Raw genomic sequence first — 20,084 nt, forward strand, 5'->3', positions numbered from 1 at the left:
ATATTCAAAAGAAACCAAAATGTTCTCTTCTTCCTATTTTCTGAAGAGATAGGAATTGGTAGTTGAGAGAACAGGTTGCAGAGATATACAGAAGAACTGAAAAAAGGCCAGCATATCATTGCAGCCACAATAGTAAATAATGAAACCCACTTGAGCTAGTTTAACTAGGAAGCAATTTTTAAAAGGGTGTTAGGTAGTTACTAGAATTTGTAGGGGGGGTTAGAGAGTTAGTGTTGAAGACTATCCACCAGGAAAGCTGCTCGACTCTCACCAGGAGACTGCTCCACTGAAGACCCACTGCTGCTCTGCTAGTCCCACGTACATTTGCCTGCATCACCTGCTCTGAGAACTAGATACTATAAGTTATGCAACTGTTGTTCCCAAAGCTCAAAGCCTCCATTGCCACTCCTGTAAGAAAGCAAATTCTTGCCTCATCACCTAGTTCTTTTATGAACTGAAGTCTCAAATGGGTGCACCTGAGACTTCAGAGGCAGAGAATATATCACAAGAGAGTGGGGAAATTGAGTCTCTAGCTTCTGCTCTGGAAGCTAGATGCATAAGGTGGAACATTCCCCAGTTGTGAGAATGGCAAATGTCCTCCATCAGCAAATATCCTCCAATAGCAATATAGTTCCAGTGTAAGAGCAAGGAAGTCAATAAGTCTTGATAGATTAAGTGTTACAGGTGAGAGAAAATAGGGCATCATGAATGACTCCTAGGTTTCAGGTTTGCATAATGTGGTAGATGGTGATAGCATTACTGAGACAGAGGGAGCATGAGGAAGGAGCATGTTTAGCATTAGAATCAAGAGTTTAGTTTGGGAGGATTCTGGGAAGATGGAGCAGAAGTGGCATCATTTTTTAATCTCCTCAAATCAGCCTATAAAAAGAAACAGAGTAAATATGGCAACAAAGCCAAAAACCGGTGGGGATCATCTTTAAAAATAGGTTACAATGTATTCCCACTGTGTTAGTCCACTTCTGTTACTATAAAGAAAATACCTGAGGCTGTAATTTATAAAGAAGAGAGGTTTGTTGGGCTCACAGTTCTGCAGACTGTACAAGAACCATGGTGCCAGTACCTGCATCTAGTGAGGGCTTCAGGGAGCTTCCAATCAGAGCAGAGGGGAAGAGGGAGGAGGTGTCTCACATGGTAAGAGAAAGAGCAAAGAGAGGGAGGAGGAGGAGCCAGGCTCCTTTAGACAATCAGCTTTTCCATGAACTAATAAAGCAAGAACTCACTCTTATCACAGGGAGGGCACCAAGCCATTAATGAGGGATTTGCCTCTCATGACCCAAACACATCCCACCAGGCCCCAAATTCAACACTGGGGATCAAATTTCAACATGAGATTTGGAGGGGCCAAATATCTAAACCATATGACCCATGCACCACAAAATATGAGTGGTATGTGACACCTATAAGGCCTGTATTGTACCAATATCTTTGCAGGAGGAACCAGAGGAAAGCAAGGGGCATCAGATGGACTTGAGAACCCTAAAATTGCCAAAAAGTACTCACTGAAAACTATCTAAAACTGAGAGGAGTGTTTCACTCTCTAATAACGGTGAGTGTGAAGAGTCTGCAGTAAAGGCTATAGGGGCTAGAGAAGTCTGGGCCCCATGAACTCCCAAACTAACTAGTCAAAACTTGCTTCCAGGGCAAACCCTCAAAATGAGGAGAAACTGTGAGGGGAGAATCACAACTGAGCAGCACAAAGATGAAAGAGTCAAAGGAAAGAGAAGGTCCAGATAAAAGTAGAGGGAATGTGTCTCCAGAAAATAAGCTGCCAAATTTTTTGAACATTGCTCAAATATAACAAAAGAGAGAGTTCTAGAGCCATGAAGTTAGAAGAACTATTTTGAACCATTCACCAACTCTAAAAGTCAAGGAAAACTAATTTCAAGTACCAATGAGGAAAGAAAAGGATCAGATCTTTAAGATAACATCAGAAAACAGATTAAAAATCAGAGTAATATCTCTAAGATATTGAATACACACCAGAAAGACATAACCACAAAATAGATAAAAATCATAACCTAAAAGCTAAAAAGACTAAAACACTAAAAAGCTAAAAAAAAAAAAAAACCCAGTGAAAATGATATAAGATATGAAAGAACATTAATCAGAATTAGGAACACTCAGAAATTAGGTAATATGCCTCTGGAAAAATTATTAAAAAATATTTCAGAAATGAAGACTATATTAGAAGGAATAAATGAATAAAAATGCAACAGGTAATACATTAAGAAAAATGGAAAGTAAGAAATATAAAAAATCTGAAAATAAAAAAACAAAGACCAAATGAAGGACATTCTATTTTTATAAATGACACTGTATTCTTCAAAAATATCAGTTTTATCCTCAACAAAATGCTAGAATGCAGAATTCACCAGCATATTAAAATGATTATACCACACGAACAAGTGGGATTGATTCCTGGAATGCAAGTGTGGTTCAAGATATCTATCAATGTAATATACCACATTAAGACAAAAAAGAAATAAAATGACATAATCATCTCAATTGATGCAGAAAAGGCATTGGAAAAAATTCATCACTGTTTCTTATTAAATAAAAATACTCAACCAATTAGGAATGAGAGGAAATTCCCTAATATATTAGTAATAAAGGCCATATAGGAAAAACTCACAGCTAACATCATACTCAATGGTGAACAACTGAAAGACTTTCCCCCAAGATCAGGGATAAGGCAAGGAGGCTCACTCTCTCCACTTCTATTCAACATAGTATTGGAAGTTCTAGTCAGAGCACTTAGGCAAGACAAAGACATAAAGGCATCAAAATTGGGAAGAAAGAAGTAAAATGATCTCCATTTGCAGATGACATGATCTGTTATGCAAAAAACACTAAAGATTGCGCGTGCACGCGCACACACACACACACACACACACAGTTAGAACTAATAAGCAAATTTGGCAAAGTTGCAAGATACAAAATCAACATAAAAATTAGTTGTGTTTCTGTATACTAACAATGAACAATCTAGAAAAGAAAATAATTCCATTTATAATAGCATCAAAAATAATAAAGCACTTAGGATTTAAGTTAATTAAGTTACAGTGATCAAACAGTGTGGTACTGGCATAAAGACATACAGACCGATGGAATAGACTAGAAAGCCAGAAATAAACCTCACATATATGATCAAGTTATTTTCAACAATGGTGCCAAGACCATTCAATGGGGAAAGAATAGTCTTTTCAACAAACAGTGCTGGGAAAACTAGATATCTACACGCAAAAGAATGAAGTTAGACCCTTACTGTATTATTTACTCATTTCACTTCTGGGTATATACCCAAAAGAATTGAAAATCAACCATCATTTTCAATTGAACAGAAATATCAACGTTTATAGCAGCATTATCATAGCCAAAAGGTGAAAACAACCCAAATGTCCATCAACAAATGAATGGATAAACAAAATGTGGTATATATGTACAATGGAATATTCTCAACCTTAAAAAGGAATGAAATTTTAAAGATGTTAAATGAACCTCGAACACATTACAGTAAGTGAAATAAGCCATACACAGAAGGACAACTATTGTATGAGTCTACTTACATGAGGTATCTAGAATAGGCAAATTTATAGAGAAATAAACTGGAATAATAATTACCAGGGGCTGAAGGAAGAGAGGTGGGTAGTTTTTGTTTGATGGGTATAAAGTTTCAGAATGAGATAATGAAAAAGTTTTAGAGATGGGTAATGACAATGATTGTACAATAACATAAATGTACTTAATGCCATTTAATTGTAAACTTAAAAATGGTTAAAATAGTAAATTTTGTTATATTTATTACAATATAAAGTCAACATCATAAAAAACAAAAAAAAGGCTGTAGAAATGAAAAAAATTAAAGGAGATTAAAGAGATATGACAACTAAAAGCAATGTCTGATTTTAAACTGGATCTGATAACTAAGGAAACAAATGCTACAAAGGATATTACTAGGTCAATTAATAAGCTTGGAATATGGAGAGTAGATTGGAGGAAAATGTTATATGTGTGTTAATTTTACCACAGTTAATTTCCTGTGGGTGTGTAAGCTAGTATTCTTACCCTTAGTAAATACATACATTGTAATGGCATAAGCAACTTACTCTCAAATGATTCAGAACAGAATATATTGTGTGTGTGTGTGCGCACACACGCGTTTGTATGTGCATAGGGAGAACATACAAAAGACAAAGAAAATTGAATAAAATGTTAACAATGGGAGAATCTGAGTTAAAGTTATAGCAGTTTTATTCTTATAGCTTTTTCTGTAGATTTGAAATTATTTTCAAGTAAAAAGTTTTAAAAACGAGGAAATATCAAAATGATTCAAGAGAAAGTGACAAATAGAGATTGTAGGCAAAGAAGATGCAACATAGCATAAGAGCATAATACGAGTCCCTGGGGGGAAATGAAAAAGGGAACATAACAAATACTAAAAATTATAATTTACAAAAAAATTCCTTGAATAAAATTGAATTTATATTGTGAAAGGGAATATTATTCACTGAGTATACTAAAGCAGAATGACTAACTTCAAAATAAATTTCAGTAAGATTACTGTATTATAAAGAAAGTAAAAAAATTTTTGGTGCAATCAGGCAAAAATGGCAAGTAATAATCAGGGAAAGACACTGTGTTATAATTCTTCACATGTATGCTAAGAAAAGAAAATATAAATAAAATATTTTATATCCAGCAAAAACTGACTTTGAAATATAAAGATCACCAAACAACTGTCAACAATCAAAAACTCAGAAAATATTGTTTCCATGAGCAATTCCTAAAGAGTTTTCTAGAAGATAGAGTTCAGAAAACCTAAATGACAAAGAGACATTGATATAAAAACTAGTTGTATCAATAGACATACATTTACTTATAAAATAAGATTTCCTTAGGGCTAAAAGGGAAAGTATAGAATATAATATTTACATAATCCCTCACAATACAACAGTAACAAAAGGGAAAAGTGCATAACCCCCCAAAATTTATTGTTGTTTTTATCATTGGTATTTTATTCCAAGACTGTTGTATGTAAAATGTGAGGTAATGTAACTGAATAATTATGTCATATTCTAACATTCTTATGTCATTAAGCACCAGAATTTCTCTCATGAGAAAAAAAGAAAATATAAAGGTAAAATAGAAGATGTCAAGTAAAAATCCTATGGAATTTGAAGTAAAAAAATAAATTAATACAATATTTTATCTTTATATATATATGTTTATACATGGGCTGTTTTATATCTATGTATGTATATGTATATGTGTATGTGTGTATATATGTGTACGATTTTTTTTCTAGCCATGCTTATTGAAAAGGCTTACAACAGAAAACCAACCTAGTAGCCATGTATATCCTCAGCATCCAAATTTTGGTCTTGAAATACCATTTCCATTAAAAAGAACCAGGGCTTCTTGGAGAAAAGGCTGGTTCCTTTTCTCAGGTCAGAGGAGGAAAGTCAGAGTGTGAAATATTCAAAATGAGCATGAAACATCTTGTCATGCCAGATAACAACTGTGACAGGTTTCCAAATATGCCTGCAAAAACATCTCCCATTTCACACCCTCTTCTGCAATGTGACCTATTGATGGCTCCGTGCCATCAATAAGTAGAGCTTTTTCTCAACCTTTTTGAATCTGGAAGGGTTCTATGATTGATTGCTTTGATGAATAGACTATGGAGGAAGAGACAATGTGCCAGTTCCAGCAGTATATCTTAACTGGCCTGATAGCTTTTACTTTCTGACTCTTAGAATGTTTGCTCTTGCAAAATTTCATCTTGGAACCCAGCTACTGTTCTATGAAAGGCCCAAGCCATATGAAGAGGTCACGTGTAGGTGGTTCCATTGAGAACCTCAGATGAGCTTCCAGCCAAGGACCAGCAATGACCGCCAGCCATGTAAGTGAGTCCTCTTGGTTATCCAGCCAAGTTGAGCCTTTAGATGACTACATGCTCAACTAGCAATTGACTACAAGTTTATGATATATTCCATGGTAGACAGAAGATGTCAATTTCCTAATTTCCAGAACCTGTGAATGTGTCATGTTATATAGCAAAGGGTATTAAGGTTGCTAATCACCTGACATTAAAATAGGGAGATTATTCTGAATTATCAGTGTGGGCTTCAATGTAATCACAAGAATACCTAATGGTGGAAGAGGAAGGTAGAAGAGGAGTATGGAGTATTGGGATGTTTACCACTGCCAGTTTTAAAGACAAAAGAAATGGGCTATGAGCCAAGGACTATGGCTGCTTCTGGAAGATGGAGAAAAGAAAGGAATAAATTTTCCCCCAGAGCCTTGAGAAAGGACTACAGTCCTGTGAACACCTTGATTTTAGCCAAATGAGATTCAATCCTGATTTCTGACCTCCCAAACTATAAGATAAATATAGTTTATTTGGTATTGTTTAAACCACAAAATTAGAGGTAATTTGTTACAGAAGTGATAAGAAATTAATATAGACCCCAGGCAAGAACTACCCAGTACGGCCCAGTCAACTCATAGAAACATCAGAAATAATAAAAATAAGTTTTTCTACATAGCAATAAATAACTGGAATAGCAAGCAAGTTACCAAGTCTATTAGGTTCTTTGACCTGGAACTCATGAGCCAAACTGAAAAGGCTTCCATTGGGCAAGGAGGGGATAATTTGAAGAATAATACTTCAACAGATCGTAAGAGCAAATACATTTAAATTCATGACTTCTTAAAGACACAAGAAAATTGATCAACTTTGGAGGATGTCAGAAAACAAACTCATTATTTTGAAAACTATTAAGTTAAAAAAAACCAAACACTTAGCCTACTCCACTTACACTATCAAATACCAGAAAAGGAAAAAATTTTCTTTATGTAAGTTTTCCAGGTGATAAAGGAAGAAGGAGTGATTGAATTAGATGATCTTGGATGAAACTGGGCATGCAATTATGATTCACATTGCTAAGAAGACCACAGTCCTGGGGATAAAGAAAGGATTTCAAAGGCCTCCATCCTGTCTCATCAAAGAGAGACAGAGAATCTGCCCACACACATAGCTCACCACTGCTACAGCATACAAACAGTTAGCAATTGAGAAAAACATCACACTAAGGATATCTATTACTAAGGCATCTATCCAGAACCTAGATTACCAGCATAGCACCAAAAAACCAAGCCAAAGGTTTTTACCCAACATATGCTACAAACACCCCTATATGGGTGAGTGGGGAGGGGGGAAGCCCCATCTGAATAAAAGAAAATCCAAAATTAAGAAGCAACAACTGCTCTGGATGAGAAGGAATCAGCATAAGAACTTGGAAAGTATGAAAAATCAGAATGAAAGGTCTCCCTCAAAAGGAAACATCAGCTCTCTAGCAATGTATACTAACCAAAATAAAAATACTGAATGACAGATAAAGAATTCCAAATATGGATTATAAGGAAGCTCTACAAAATTGAAAAGAAATTAGAAAAACAACTCAAAGAAATCAGAAAAATGATTCAGGAAATGAATGAAAAATTCACTAAAGATAGCAACATATTAAAGAAAAACCAGATAGAACTTCGGCAAATGAAAATTCATTTAAGAATATATAAAACACAGTGGAAAGTTTTAAGACTATACTGGACCAGGCAGAAGAAAGAATCTCAGGGCTCAAAGACAGCTCTTTCAAATTAAATCGGTCAGTCAAATATAATGAACAAAGAATTAAGAAGAAAAAACTAAGCCTATGAGAAATATGGGATTATGTAAAATTCCCAAATATAAGAATCATAGGCATCCTAGAGGGTGAAGGAGAAAATGCACAAGGGCTGGAAATCTATTTGAGGAAATAATTGAAGAAAATTTCCCTAATCTTGTTAGAGATTTAGACATCCAGCTAGAAGAAGCTCAACAAACACCTTGGAGATTCATTGCAAAGAGGCGATCACCAAGACACATAGTCATCAGACTGGACAAAGTCAACAGGAAGGAGGAATTCCTGCAAGCCATACGGCGAAAACATCAAGGAACACCCATCAGGCTAACTGCAGACTTCTCCACCAAGACCTTACAAGCCAAAAGGGATTGGGGCTCCACCTTCAGTCTTCTTAAACAGACCTACTACCAGCCTAGAATTGTGTACCCTAAAAAACTAAATTTCATAAATGAAGGAGAAATAAAGACTTTTCCAGACAAGCAATGAGGGAATTTGTCAAGACCAAACCTACCCTGCAGGAAATACTAAAAACTGCATTATACATGGAGCAACACAGTGGTCATCCTCCAATGTAAAACCACTAAAAGCTAAGGCTCAGGGCTCAAATAAAGCAACAGTACAAGAAGTAAAACAAAGCAATGAAGTACTAAACAGAAGGATGAACAGAACTACATTTCACATATTGATTCCATCAATCAATGTAGATGGTTTGAATTCCCCACTCAAGAGACACAGGCTGGCTGAATGGTTAAAAACAATATGAGCCAAGTATCTGCTATCTCCAGGAAACACATCTAAATCACAAGGACTCTTATAGACTCAAGGTCAAGGAATGGAAAAAAATACTTCATGCAAACAGAAGCCAAAAGGGGGCAGGTGTACCCATTTTCATATCAGATAAAATTGACTTTAAATCAACAATAGTAAAGAAAGACAAAGATGGTCATTAAATATAGTAAAGGGAGCAATTCAACAAGAAGACATAACAATCCTAAATACCTATGCACCTAACACAGGAGTGCCCATTCTCAGATCACAGTGAAATAAAATTAGAAATCAACTCCAAGAGAAACACCCAATTCCACACAGAGTCATGGAAATTAAACAACCTGCTGCTGAATGATTATTGGATCAAAGATGAAATTAAGATGGAAATTCAAAGATTGCTAGAACTGAATAAAAAGAGGACACAAGCTATCAAAAATCTATGAGACACAGCAAAAGCAGTCCTAAGGGGAAAATTCATAGACTTAATGCCCAAAAGAAAAGGACAGAAAGATTACAAATTAACAATCTAATGACATGTCTCAAGGAATTAGAAAAGGAAGAGGAAACCAAGCCCAAAGCCAGCAAAAGAAAAGAAATAACTAAGGTCAGAGCAGAACTACAGGAAATCAAAAACAAGAAAATTATATAGAAGATCAACAAAACCAAAAGTTGGTTCTTTGAAAAGATAAACAAAATTGATGGACCTATTGCTAGATTAACCAGGAATAGAAGAGAAAGGACTCAAATAAGCTCAATTAGAAATGAAAAAAAGGAGATATTATAACTGATACCATAGAAATACAAAATATCATCTATGAATACTATGAAAATTTCTATTTACATAAATTGAAAAATGTAGAGGAAATGGACAAATTTCTGGAAACACACAAAGTCCCAACACTCAATCAGGAAGAAATAGGCCTCCTGAAAGACCAATAATGAGCAATGATATTGAAGCAGCAATAAAAAAATTTCCAACAACCACAAAAATAAAAAGGGACCAGACCAGATGGATTCACAGCTGAATTTTACCAGGCCTACAAAGAAGAGTTATATCCATTCTGCAGCATTTATACACAAAGTAGAGAAAGAGGGAATCTTCCCCAACATATTCTATGAAGCCAATATAACCTTGATACCAAAGCCAGGAAAGGACACAACCAAAAATGAAAATTACAGACCAATATCTCTTATGAATATAATTGTAAAAATCCTCAAAAAAAAAATACTAGCAAACCAAATTCAACAACACATCAAAAAAATAATCCACCATGACCAAGTGGGCTTTATCTCAGGAATGCAAGGATGGTTCAACATTTATAAATCAATAAATGTGATTCACCACATAAACAGAAGCAAAAAACAAAGGTCATATGATCATCCCAATAGACGCAGAAAAAGCACTTGACAAAATTCAGCACACTTTCATGATTAAAAAAACCCTCGGCCGGGAGCGGTGGCTCACGCCTGTAATCCTAGCTCTCTGGGAGAGCTCAGGAGTTCGAGACCAGCCTGAGCAAGAGCAAGACCCCGCCTCTACTAAAATTAGAAAGAAATTAATCGGCCAACTAAAAATATATAGAAAAAATTAGCCGGGCATGGTGGCGCATGCCTGTAGTCCCAGCTACTCGGGAGGCTGGGGCAGTAGGATCACTTGAGCCCAGGAGTTTGAGGTTGCTGTGAGCTAGGCTGATGCCATGGCACTCACTCTAGCCAGGGCAACAGAGTGAGACTCTGTCTCAAAAAAAAAAAAAAAAAAACCCTCAACAAACTAGGCATAGAGGGAACATATCTCAAAATTATAAAAGCCATGTATGACAAACCCACAGCCAACATCATACTGAATGGGGAAAAGTTGAAAGCATTCCCTCTAAGAACTGGAACAAGACAAGGATGCCCACTGTCACCACTTCTAGTCAACATAGCTCTGGAAGTCATAGCCAGAGCACTCAGGCAAGAGAAAGAAATTAAGGGTATCCACATCAGGAAAGAGGAGGTCAAGCTATCACTTTTTGCAGAGGTCATGATCTTATACCTAGAAAGCTCCAAACGACTCCTGGAATTGATAAATAAGTTCAGCAAAGTCTTGGGTTACAAAATCAATATACACAAATCAGTAGCATTCCTATACACCAATAACAGTCAAGCTGATAGTCCAATCAAAGACTCAATGTCATTCACAACTGCTACAAAGAAAATAAAATGCCTAGGAATATACTTAACCAAGGAGGTGAAATATCTCTACAAAGAGAACTACAAAATACTGATGAAAGAAATCGCTGATGATTCGAACAAGTGGAAAAACATATCATGCTCATGGGTTGGTAGAATCAACATTGTTAAAACGTCTATACTACCCGAAGTGATTTACAGATTAAATGCAATTCACAGATTTAGAAAAAATAATTCTATGCTTTGTGTGGAACCAGAAAAGAGCCTAAATAGCCAAAGGAATCTTAAGCAAAAGGAACAGATCAGAAAGTATCACATTAAGGAACTTCAAACTATTTTACAAGGCTATAGTAACTAAATCAGCTTGGTACTGGCAAAAAAAATAGAGACATAAACCAATGGAACAGAACAGAAAACCCAGATATAAAACCATCCACATCAGCCAACTTATTATTTTTTTTTTTTTTGAGAGAGTCTCGCTTTGTTACCTGGGCTAGAGTGCCATGGTGTCAGCCTATCTCACAGCAACCTCAAACTCCTGGGCTCAAGTGATCCTCCTGCCTTAGACTCCTAAGTAGCTGGGACTACAGACACACACCACCATGCCTGGCTAATTTTTTCTATTTTTAGTTGTTTGGCTAATTTCTTTCTATTTCGCTCTTGCTCAGGCTGGTCTCGAACTCCTCAGCTTAAGCAATCCTCCCGCCTCAGCCTCCCAGAGTGCTAGGATTACAGGTGTGAGCCACCACGCCCAGCCAGCCAAGTGATCTTTGACAAAGCAGACAACAATATACACCGGGGAAAAGAATCCCTATTCAGTAAATGGTGCTGGGGAAATTGGATAGCCACATGCAGAAGAATGAAACAGGATCTATATCTCTTACCACTTATAAAAATTAATTAAAGATGGATAAAGGACTTAAATGTAAGGCATGAAACCATAAGAATCCTAGAAGAAAATGTGGGAAAAACTCTTGTAGATATCAGCTTAGGCAAAGAATTTATGAAGATGACCCCAAAGGCAATCACAGCAACAACAAAAATAAATAAATGGGACTTGATCAAATTAAAAAGCTTCTGCATAGCCAAGGAAATAATTAACAGAGCAAATAGACAACCTACAGAATGGGAGAAAATACTTGCAAGCTATACATCCAGTAAAGGACTAATAACCAGAAACTACAAAGAACTCAAGCAAATCAGCAAGAAAAAAATCAAAGAACCCCAGTGAGCAACAGATATGAACAGAAGCTTCTCTAAAGAAGATAGACAAATGGCCAATAAACATGAAAAAATGCTCAGTGTCACTAATCATCAGGGAAATGCAGATTAAAACCACAGTGAACTATCACCTTACCCCTGTCAGAATGGCTTTTATTAAAAAGTCCAAAAACAGTAGATGCTGGTATGGATGCAGAGAGAAAGGAATGCTTATCCACTGTTGGTAGGACTGTAAATTAGTACAACCTCTATGGAAAACAGTATGGAGATTCCTCAAAGAACTAAAAGTAGATCTACCCTTTGATCTAGCAATCCCATTACTGGGTATTTACCCAAAGAAAAAGGAGTCATTTTATCAAAAAGACACCTGCAGTCAAATGTTTATTTCAGCACAATTCACAATTACAATGCTATGGAATCATCCCAAGTGCCCATTAATGCATGCATGGATTAACAAAATGTGGTATATATATACCGTGGAGTACTATTCAGCCATAAAAAGGATGAATTAATGCTTTTTGCAGCAATTTGGATGGAACTGGAGACCATTAATCTAAGTGAAGTATCTAAAGAATGGAAAAACAAACACCACATGTATTCACTGCTATAATGGAACTAACTGATGAGCACACACGTACATAAAGGGAAGTAAAACTCAGTGGAAATCAACCAGGGAGGAGGGGAGAGGAGGGGATGGGCCAATACCTACCTAACGGGTACAGTGAACAATATCTTGGTGATGGGGACTCTTATAACCATGACTCAAGTATTATAAAAGTGATTCATGTAACCAAAATTATTTGTACCCCATAATACTTTGAAATAAAAAAAGAATTAGACAATCTCTATCATGTAATCCATAATTAATTAATGGTTCTAGATATTGAGCATTAGTGGCAGCAAAAATTTCAGAAGGAGGCTCAACCCAACAGTGTATGTTTCCTGATTGGAGAACACACCACCACAATGAAGTCGTCTTAGGAAAAACAAACAATCCTGAATCTTATATCTGATAAAGCCTCTGATCAACTATAGCAAATACGAAGAACAGAGGACAGCGGAACATATTAAATTACACTAAGAGGAAAAAGTCAGCAAAATCCAACATAGGAATTCTACATGTAAATTTACATGTTTCCTCAAGAAATAAATTGCAAGGAGGGAAAGTGGATGGAGGGGGAAGCTGATAGATTAAAAGACAGTCAAAGGACATAACTTAATAGCTAAAACTAAAGTATAGCATTTAAGGATATTCTCTTGGGTGATTCAACAATACAGGAAGATAGAGCTAAACGGTCCAATCCTGGAGCACTCCAGCATCTAAAGATGGATAGAGGTGGAGGAGTCAGCAAAGGAGATCAACGTGCGACCAAAGCAGCAGGAGATAAAGCAAGTGTCATAGAAGCCAAGAGCAGAGCATTCTCTAAGATTGGGTAGTTGTCAACTGAATCAAATGCTGCCATGAAGTTAGCAAGGTGAAGACAGAGAAGTGGTCATCAGGTTTGCCAATAAGCAGTTCTTTGGTGACCTTGCTAAGAGCAGTGTCAGTGAGGGTGAGGACAAAGCTAAATCAGAATGAGTGACAGTAACTGGAAGATTAGAAGAGACATCTAATATCTACAGGCAATTCTTTAAAGAAGTGTGTTTGACAAGAGAAGCCAAGGAATAGCCTGGTAGCTAGAGGAAAATATGGGGTTAAGGGAGATTTCTTTTTAAAGTGGAATATATTTCAGCATGTTTGTATGCTGGAGGAGAGCTTTAAGAAATAGGAAAGAAATCAAAATAAAAATAGAAATTCTTGTGGAGTTGAGATGGAATGAAACCCAAAACATACATGGAAACACTGGTCTCTGATAGAGGGAGAGCTGCTCTCTCTGCCAGAAGAGGCAAAAGTTAAATGCAGACTTGGATGTATTTGCAGATTTGGTGGTGGGGAGGTAAGGGATTTCCATCAGATCGATTACATTCTTTCAGTTTGAGACAAGCCCATCATCATCAAAGATGTGGAGCTCAATCAGGATATCCCATTTATTAACCATGGGGTGGAGGGTGGTGGTTTTCAATCTTTTCTTGGATCATTACCCACTAAGAAATAATACATTTCTTATGACCCACTATACACACACATGGATAAATGAAATCAAATTTCATGGCCCAGTGCTTGCTTACTCCTATTAGGTATATACTCTTTTCTTTCCTTTTCAAGACCACTAGGCAAACTAGACTGGTGAAAGTCACGACCTTCTGAAGCAGGGCACAAGCTTAGGAAGGAGAAAAATAAAGGAGCCCTATCCCATGTCAGGGTAAATATGACTCCTAAGCAGGAGCTAGCCTTCTTATCTCAGAAATTCACATAAATTGGGGATATTAAATTAGAAACTGGCTAAAAAGATTGTTTCTGATGCACTTGTATAGTAAAAAATTATGTTTCTCATAATTTGCTTTCTTAATGTTTTTTCTTCATTTTATTGGGAATTTATAGCATTGACATATAAGAGTATAAAAACACTTATGTACACTTTAAAGAATAATTAGAAACATCATTTAATATAATTACTACCCTGGTTAAATGGTAAAATATTAATATTTACAGTAACTTGGAAGCCCCCAGCTCCGTTTACCTTCCTATCTCCTAAAGGTAATCATCCTTAATTTTACTTTTAATCATTTTCTTGTTTTTCTCTATTATTTTGCCACTTTTGCATGTATCCCTAAATAATATAGATTAGTTTGGCCTGCTTTTGTACTTTAGATAAATGAAATACAAAAGAGTATGTGTGCTTTTGCATCTGGTTCCTTTCAACTGTGGATGTCCGTGATGACATTTTATTCATTTTTATTGTTGTATGCAAGTCCATATATGAATGTACCATGATGTTTATATTTATTTACTGTTGATGAACATTTGGCTTGTTTTCATTTGGGAATCCCAGTTTATGTCCCCTTATACACGTACGCAGGAGCTTCTCAAGACCATCTATCTATCTAGCAGTAAAATAGTTGGATCAATGGGTATGAGTGCTTTCAGCCTCACCAGGTAAGTCCGAACTTTTCCAATTTACACGCCCACCACCAGTACATGCTTCCCATTGGTCTATATCATCACTACCTGATATTGTTAGATTTCTTGATATTGTTGCCAGTCTGGTGGGTATGTATTGAGATTTCACTGGGGGATTTAATTGGTATTTCCATATTTTCATACTTTTTTTAGCCACTTAGATTTCAGATTTTTTTTTAAGAGACAGAGTCATGCTCTGTCACCCAGGCTAGAGCACAGGGGCACAATCATAGCTTACTGCAGCCTCAAACGCCTGGGCTCAAGCGATCATCTTGCCTCAGCCTCCCAAGTAGCTAGGTCTATAGGTGTGTGCCACCACCCCTGGCTAATTTTTCTTATTCTTTGTAGAGATGGGGTCTTGCTATGTTGGTCAAGCTGGTTCAGATTTCTTTATTCTATATTTTTTCATTTGAAAAATCCTGGTCAAACTTACTAAATTAATTTAATAACTCAAGTTTGAAAACAACTGATCTAGAGCATATTATTTTACCTTTCTGAAGCTATCTTCTTATCTGCAAAATGGGGATGACAGTCTCAAAAAGTTGTTATGATGGTCAGATAAGACATATGTAAATCACATATGTGGTGCTAACTACACAGTTTGTGCTCAATGAATGATAACTCTTATTAATACTATTTTTTAAAAAAGAGAAAATGAATGTGGTCTGAGTCTGGGCATAACCAACAGCTAGGCTGCTGCCCAAATCTCAACTAATGGTTTTCATCAAAACCACAACATACCAACTGTATTGTTCTCAAAATGGTGGTACTACCACCTTCTGTGCTATAACCAACTTCTAGTCTTTATTGGAAAAGCATAAAAGAGATGATATGCAGTTGGAATTGGTGCACGATCCCCTGGACATCAGTATGGACTCTGAGCAGCACCAACATCTTGCTGTGTCAAGAGGATGTGCTCTGACATGGCTTTCATGGGTCTGTGGTCTGAGGCTTCACATCAAGCAAGCTGAGGGCCCATAAAGGAACATTGTGACCCAGGGAGACACCCTCAGGATAAACACCAGTTCTCACCACTCCCTGACTCTTGTTAAAGACTCCTTTGCCTCTTTTTATGAGATGTTATGATGATGCAGCTGGAAGGGTATTAGAATGAATTTTGGAATGTAGATAAGGGTTCTGCCCATAGAATCTGCAAAGATTGACTTTGATGGGCTTTACTTCTTGTATTACTTATTCCCATGACATTGGGGACAATCATGAGCCAAAGATGCCACCAGTCAGACAGGTCTTTGTCTTTTTTGTTATTCCAGTAACTACATGGACACTGCGACCCCTGGGAAATGGCAGGAGTGGCAATAGAGAGAAAAAGGGAGGTAGTCTTCTTAACAGTAACAATGGCAACTTTTAACAACATTGACTTGCTATTCTGATTGAATAACTGCTTTTTAGACATAGTCAAAAATTTATGTTTGAGTTTTATTTGAAATGCTCCTTTTCTATAAAATCATATAAATATTTAATAGATAATTTGGAACTTTTGGCAGCATTCCAAGTATTATACATTTTTAAATATTCCTTCTAAACAATCACACAAATACATATTTTTTTCAAACCAAAACAGATATTTCCCTGCTTGAAATACTATTTCTAATTTCTAATTTATTCTTAAGGGCTAATTTGCAAAATGAAATTGTTTGGATGATTGGTTTGCAGTAAACATGGTCTACCAAATTGGTTTCTAAATTTAGAGAAATGTTGAGTATCCTCTTATAATAATCAAGAAATAATAGAAATATTAATGATAATGAAGCTTCCATAATTAAAAAGTCAAATTCTGAAATAACAAGCAGAAATGAACATTAGCAGGTAGTAGCTACATAATTTATAATTCTCATGAATGGTTATTTTGAGCTATTTTCATGGGATAACATGACCTTCCACATATAGTTTACTAAGGGATGGTGTATGTATGATATGAAGTTCCATAATCATGAGGAATTTGATATTATTAGATATAACATAAAGATACAGGAAATAGTGCATAAAATTCTGGGAATCATAAAAAGAAAGGCAAAGTTGTTTTAATAGATGCTACAATTTCTATGTCTGATATTTTAAAAAATTTTTGAAAGTAGTAATTATTATTATCCATATAAATGTTTTCAAAGAAAAAAATTTGTTCACAAATTTTGAGGATGAGTTCTATATTTTAAATACAGAAGACTCCATGTCCTTTCTCGGAGGTTTTTGAGGACTGATTTTTGGTAACATCTCTCTGGCATAAAATGTTTTATGAAGTCCAGCTTTTCGAAGCGCTAACTCAAAGCGAATTCTGGGGTCAGAAATTATCTGTAGAAATAAAACACAATTTAAATAAACAGTAATTTCTTGAATTAAAGTAAATTTTAATATCCAGTTTTACATTTTCCCAAGTTACATAAATTGTTTTTGCTGAATAGATGACTAGATGATAATAAACTTTGTGAATACAGTGACTGTATTCTAGTTCCTTTTATTGAACATGTCCAAATCTTTATCTTTTTATTTTTTATTTTTTTGGTTTTTTTTATTTTTGAGACAGAATCTTGGTCTGTTGTCCAGGCTAGAGTGCAGTAGCATCATCACAGCTCACTGCAACCTGAAACTCCTGGGCTCAAGCGATCCTCCTGCCTTGGCCTCCCTAGTAACCAGTACTATAGGTGCCAGCTAACTTTTCTATTTTTTGTAGAGACAGGGTCTTGCTATGTTGCTCAGCCTGGTCTTGAACTCTTGGACTCAAGTGATCCACCTTGGCCTCCCAAAGTGCTAGGATTATAGGCATGAGCCACTACACCTAGCCACTCAAACTTTTTTTGACTTTATCCCTTTCTAGTATGTCAGTGGTTTCCAACATGGGATGTATAGAATACTGTACACTGGATTAGTCGAAATAGAATACATTAAAACATATTATTAAAAGATAGGTAAAAGAAGCTTACTTTCTGTACTATAATATCATTGATTCATTATTTATTGCTGGCTTGAATAATACAGACAATCATTGATTAAAATAAATCTAAGCCACAACCTTGTACATCTGTCTTTAAACAGACATTTAATTTCTTCATAATTTGGAAATATGTAAATTAAGTTTAAACACATGGCCACTACTTGAAAAACAAAATCAATACAACCTTTTGTTCAAGGCTGGATTTCTATTTCAAACAGAACCAGAAAATGCCCCCATCAAGCTGATTCTAAGTGGGAGTAGACATGTGAGTAGTTCAATTTCTGGTTTAATTTATAGCTGATAGGATCTTATTCATCATCCACTACTTCTAAGAATATTAAATGTCAACAGACACTATTTGCAATGATAAGAAGGTAGCCACACATGGATTTTACCTAATGAGGCATTTTACACAGACTTGAAGTCCCCCTAGAGGATGCGATAATAAGCTAGAGAAAGCAGTCCCTCCTTCAAGGAGTTCTTAAACGAATGGGGGTAATAAGAATGTACACACATAACTACAGTTCATGGCAACATGTGGCAGATACCCTAAGAGTAGTAAAACATGGAGGTACATCTCCTGGTGCTGGTGGGATAAAAATGGTATTCTCAGGTAAGGAGAAGCAATTGAACTAACCTTAAAGTATAATTTATTCTGTAAAGCAAAGGGAGGAGGAAGAGAGCTCTAACAAGAAAGGAAGACACATACAAACTAGAGGTGAAACAGGTCAATTTGGGATAAGGGTAGTTTGGGTGGAGCACTGACTACCATTGAGGAACACTGGAAAAGCACACTTCTCAGACTGGGACCTGCATTTAAAAGGCTTACAAGGCCATGCCAAGGAGTCTAAGGAGCTACAGGGGTTGTGCTTCTGTTTTTAGCACGGAAGTGATATAATCATTGTAGATGCATAGGAAAATGGACTTGATTATCAGTTCAGAATAAATTAAGGTAGCAGGGAAAGAAGAGATGGAGGCAAGGAGAGTAGTTATGAGTTTACTATGATCGTCTAGACATGAGGTAATAAATGCCTGAACTTGCCTGGTAACAAGGAAGAGGTAACTGTCGGAAACATTATTAAAGGAAGAATCAACAGAATGTGACAGCTGATCAAATACAGGCCTAGGGGCAATGATGAGTATGAAGTCAAGAATAATGCAGAGATTTGTGTCTGAGAAGCAATGAAATTAAGCCTTTCTCCCCTTCTGCCTCAATGTATTCTCCCTGGTCACTCTCGCTCATTCCCAAGGACTCATGTTCAACTCGTGCACTATTGACTCCCAAGTCATTTCCAGGAATTCACCCCTCTCCTTGCTCCGGGTTGTGAGGTTCAACATTTTTTCATTATTCTGGTTTTGAATAGATAGCAAGTGAAATGGAGACCTCCATCTCCCCAGTTTTCCTCCCTAGATACAGCCAGTTTTTTGCAAACGTGTACCAGACATCTTCACCCTACACATGACATGAGTAGAACAAATTTTCTGTCTCCCCAAGTCTGTTTTTCCTACCATATTCTTATATGGTTAACACACTGACTACCACACTAGGAAAAAAAATTTCCTTGGGGCCACAGTGTTTTATTACGAAAACAGAATAAAAACTTCAAAAACAAATGATCTTTTCTAATTTAATGAAAAATTTGTTATTGACTTCAATTCATTTAATTCATGTTTTTAGAATTAAATTGTCAATATTAATTGTAACAATAAAAACATCAACAAATAAGATTTTCATGAACCAACTGCAGGGTTTTGCCCAGGTTTTGCTTCACAAGACCCAGGCTCAAAACTAGCATGAGTTAAATACAACTCACATAGCAGTTAATGTGTTAATGGCAACATCACTGAATGATTATAATTTACTACTGGGTACCAGGCAATATTCTAGGTAGTTGACATTTATTATCTCTAATCCTCACAAGGACCTTGCAAATAATTATTTTACAGATGAAGAAAACAAGACATAAAGATTTTAATAGCTTTCTCAAGTGTACCCAGCCAATAAATAGTAGATGTGGATTTGAATCCAAAATGCAGGCTCTGCACAATGTAACTTGCTATGTAGCTTGGAATCATCCTCACTTTCTTTGTTCCCTCTCCCTCGCAGCCAGAGCCATTCGTGGCCCCACCACCACCACTTCTATGAGGGCTGTGCCATCTTAAAAGGACCTCACCCAACCCACGCTCACCCTCACCAATTTTCCAT

At 36.2% G+C, this 20,084-nt stretch overlaps 1 protein-coding gene across 1 annotated transcript in view; it reads right to left on the reverse strand.

The window, feature by feature from the left end:
• Positions 1-16,954: 16,954 nt before the first annotated feature.
• CCDC148 (coiled-coil domain containing 148) overlaps positions 16,955-20,084 on the reverse strand; it is a 142,495-nt gene continuing 139,365 nt past the window's right edge. The window contains exon 8 of the mRNA XM_012640765.1: positions 16,955-17,238. Coding sequence (XP_012496219.1) covers positions 17,092-17,238 — 147 coding nt within the window. The 3' untranslated portion in view covers positions 16,955-17,091. The remainder of the gene's footprint in view (positions 17,239-20,084) is intronic.

This window comes from Propithecus coquereli, unplaced genomic scaffold (assembly GCF_000956105.1).
Source record: "Propithecus coquereli isolate 6110/MARCELLA unplaced genomic scaffold, Pcoq_1.0 Scaffold157, whole genome shotgun sequence".
Taxonomy (NCBI): domain Eukaryota; kingdom Metazoa; phylum Chordata; class Mammalia; order Primates; family Indriidae; genus Propithecus; species Propithecus coquereli.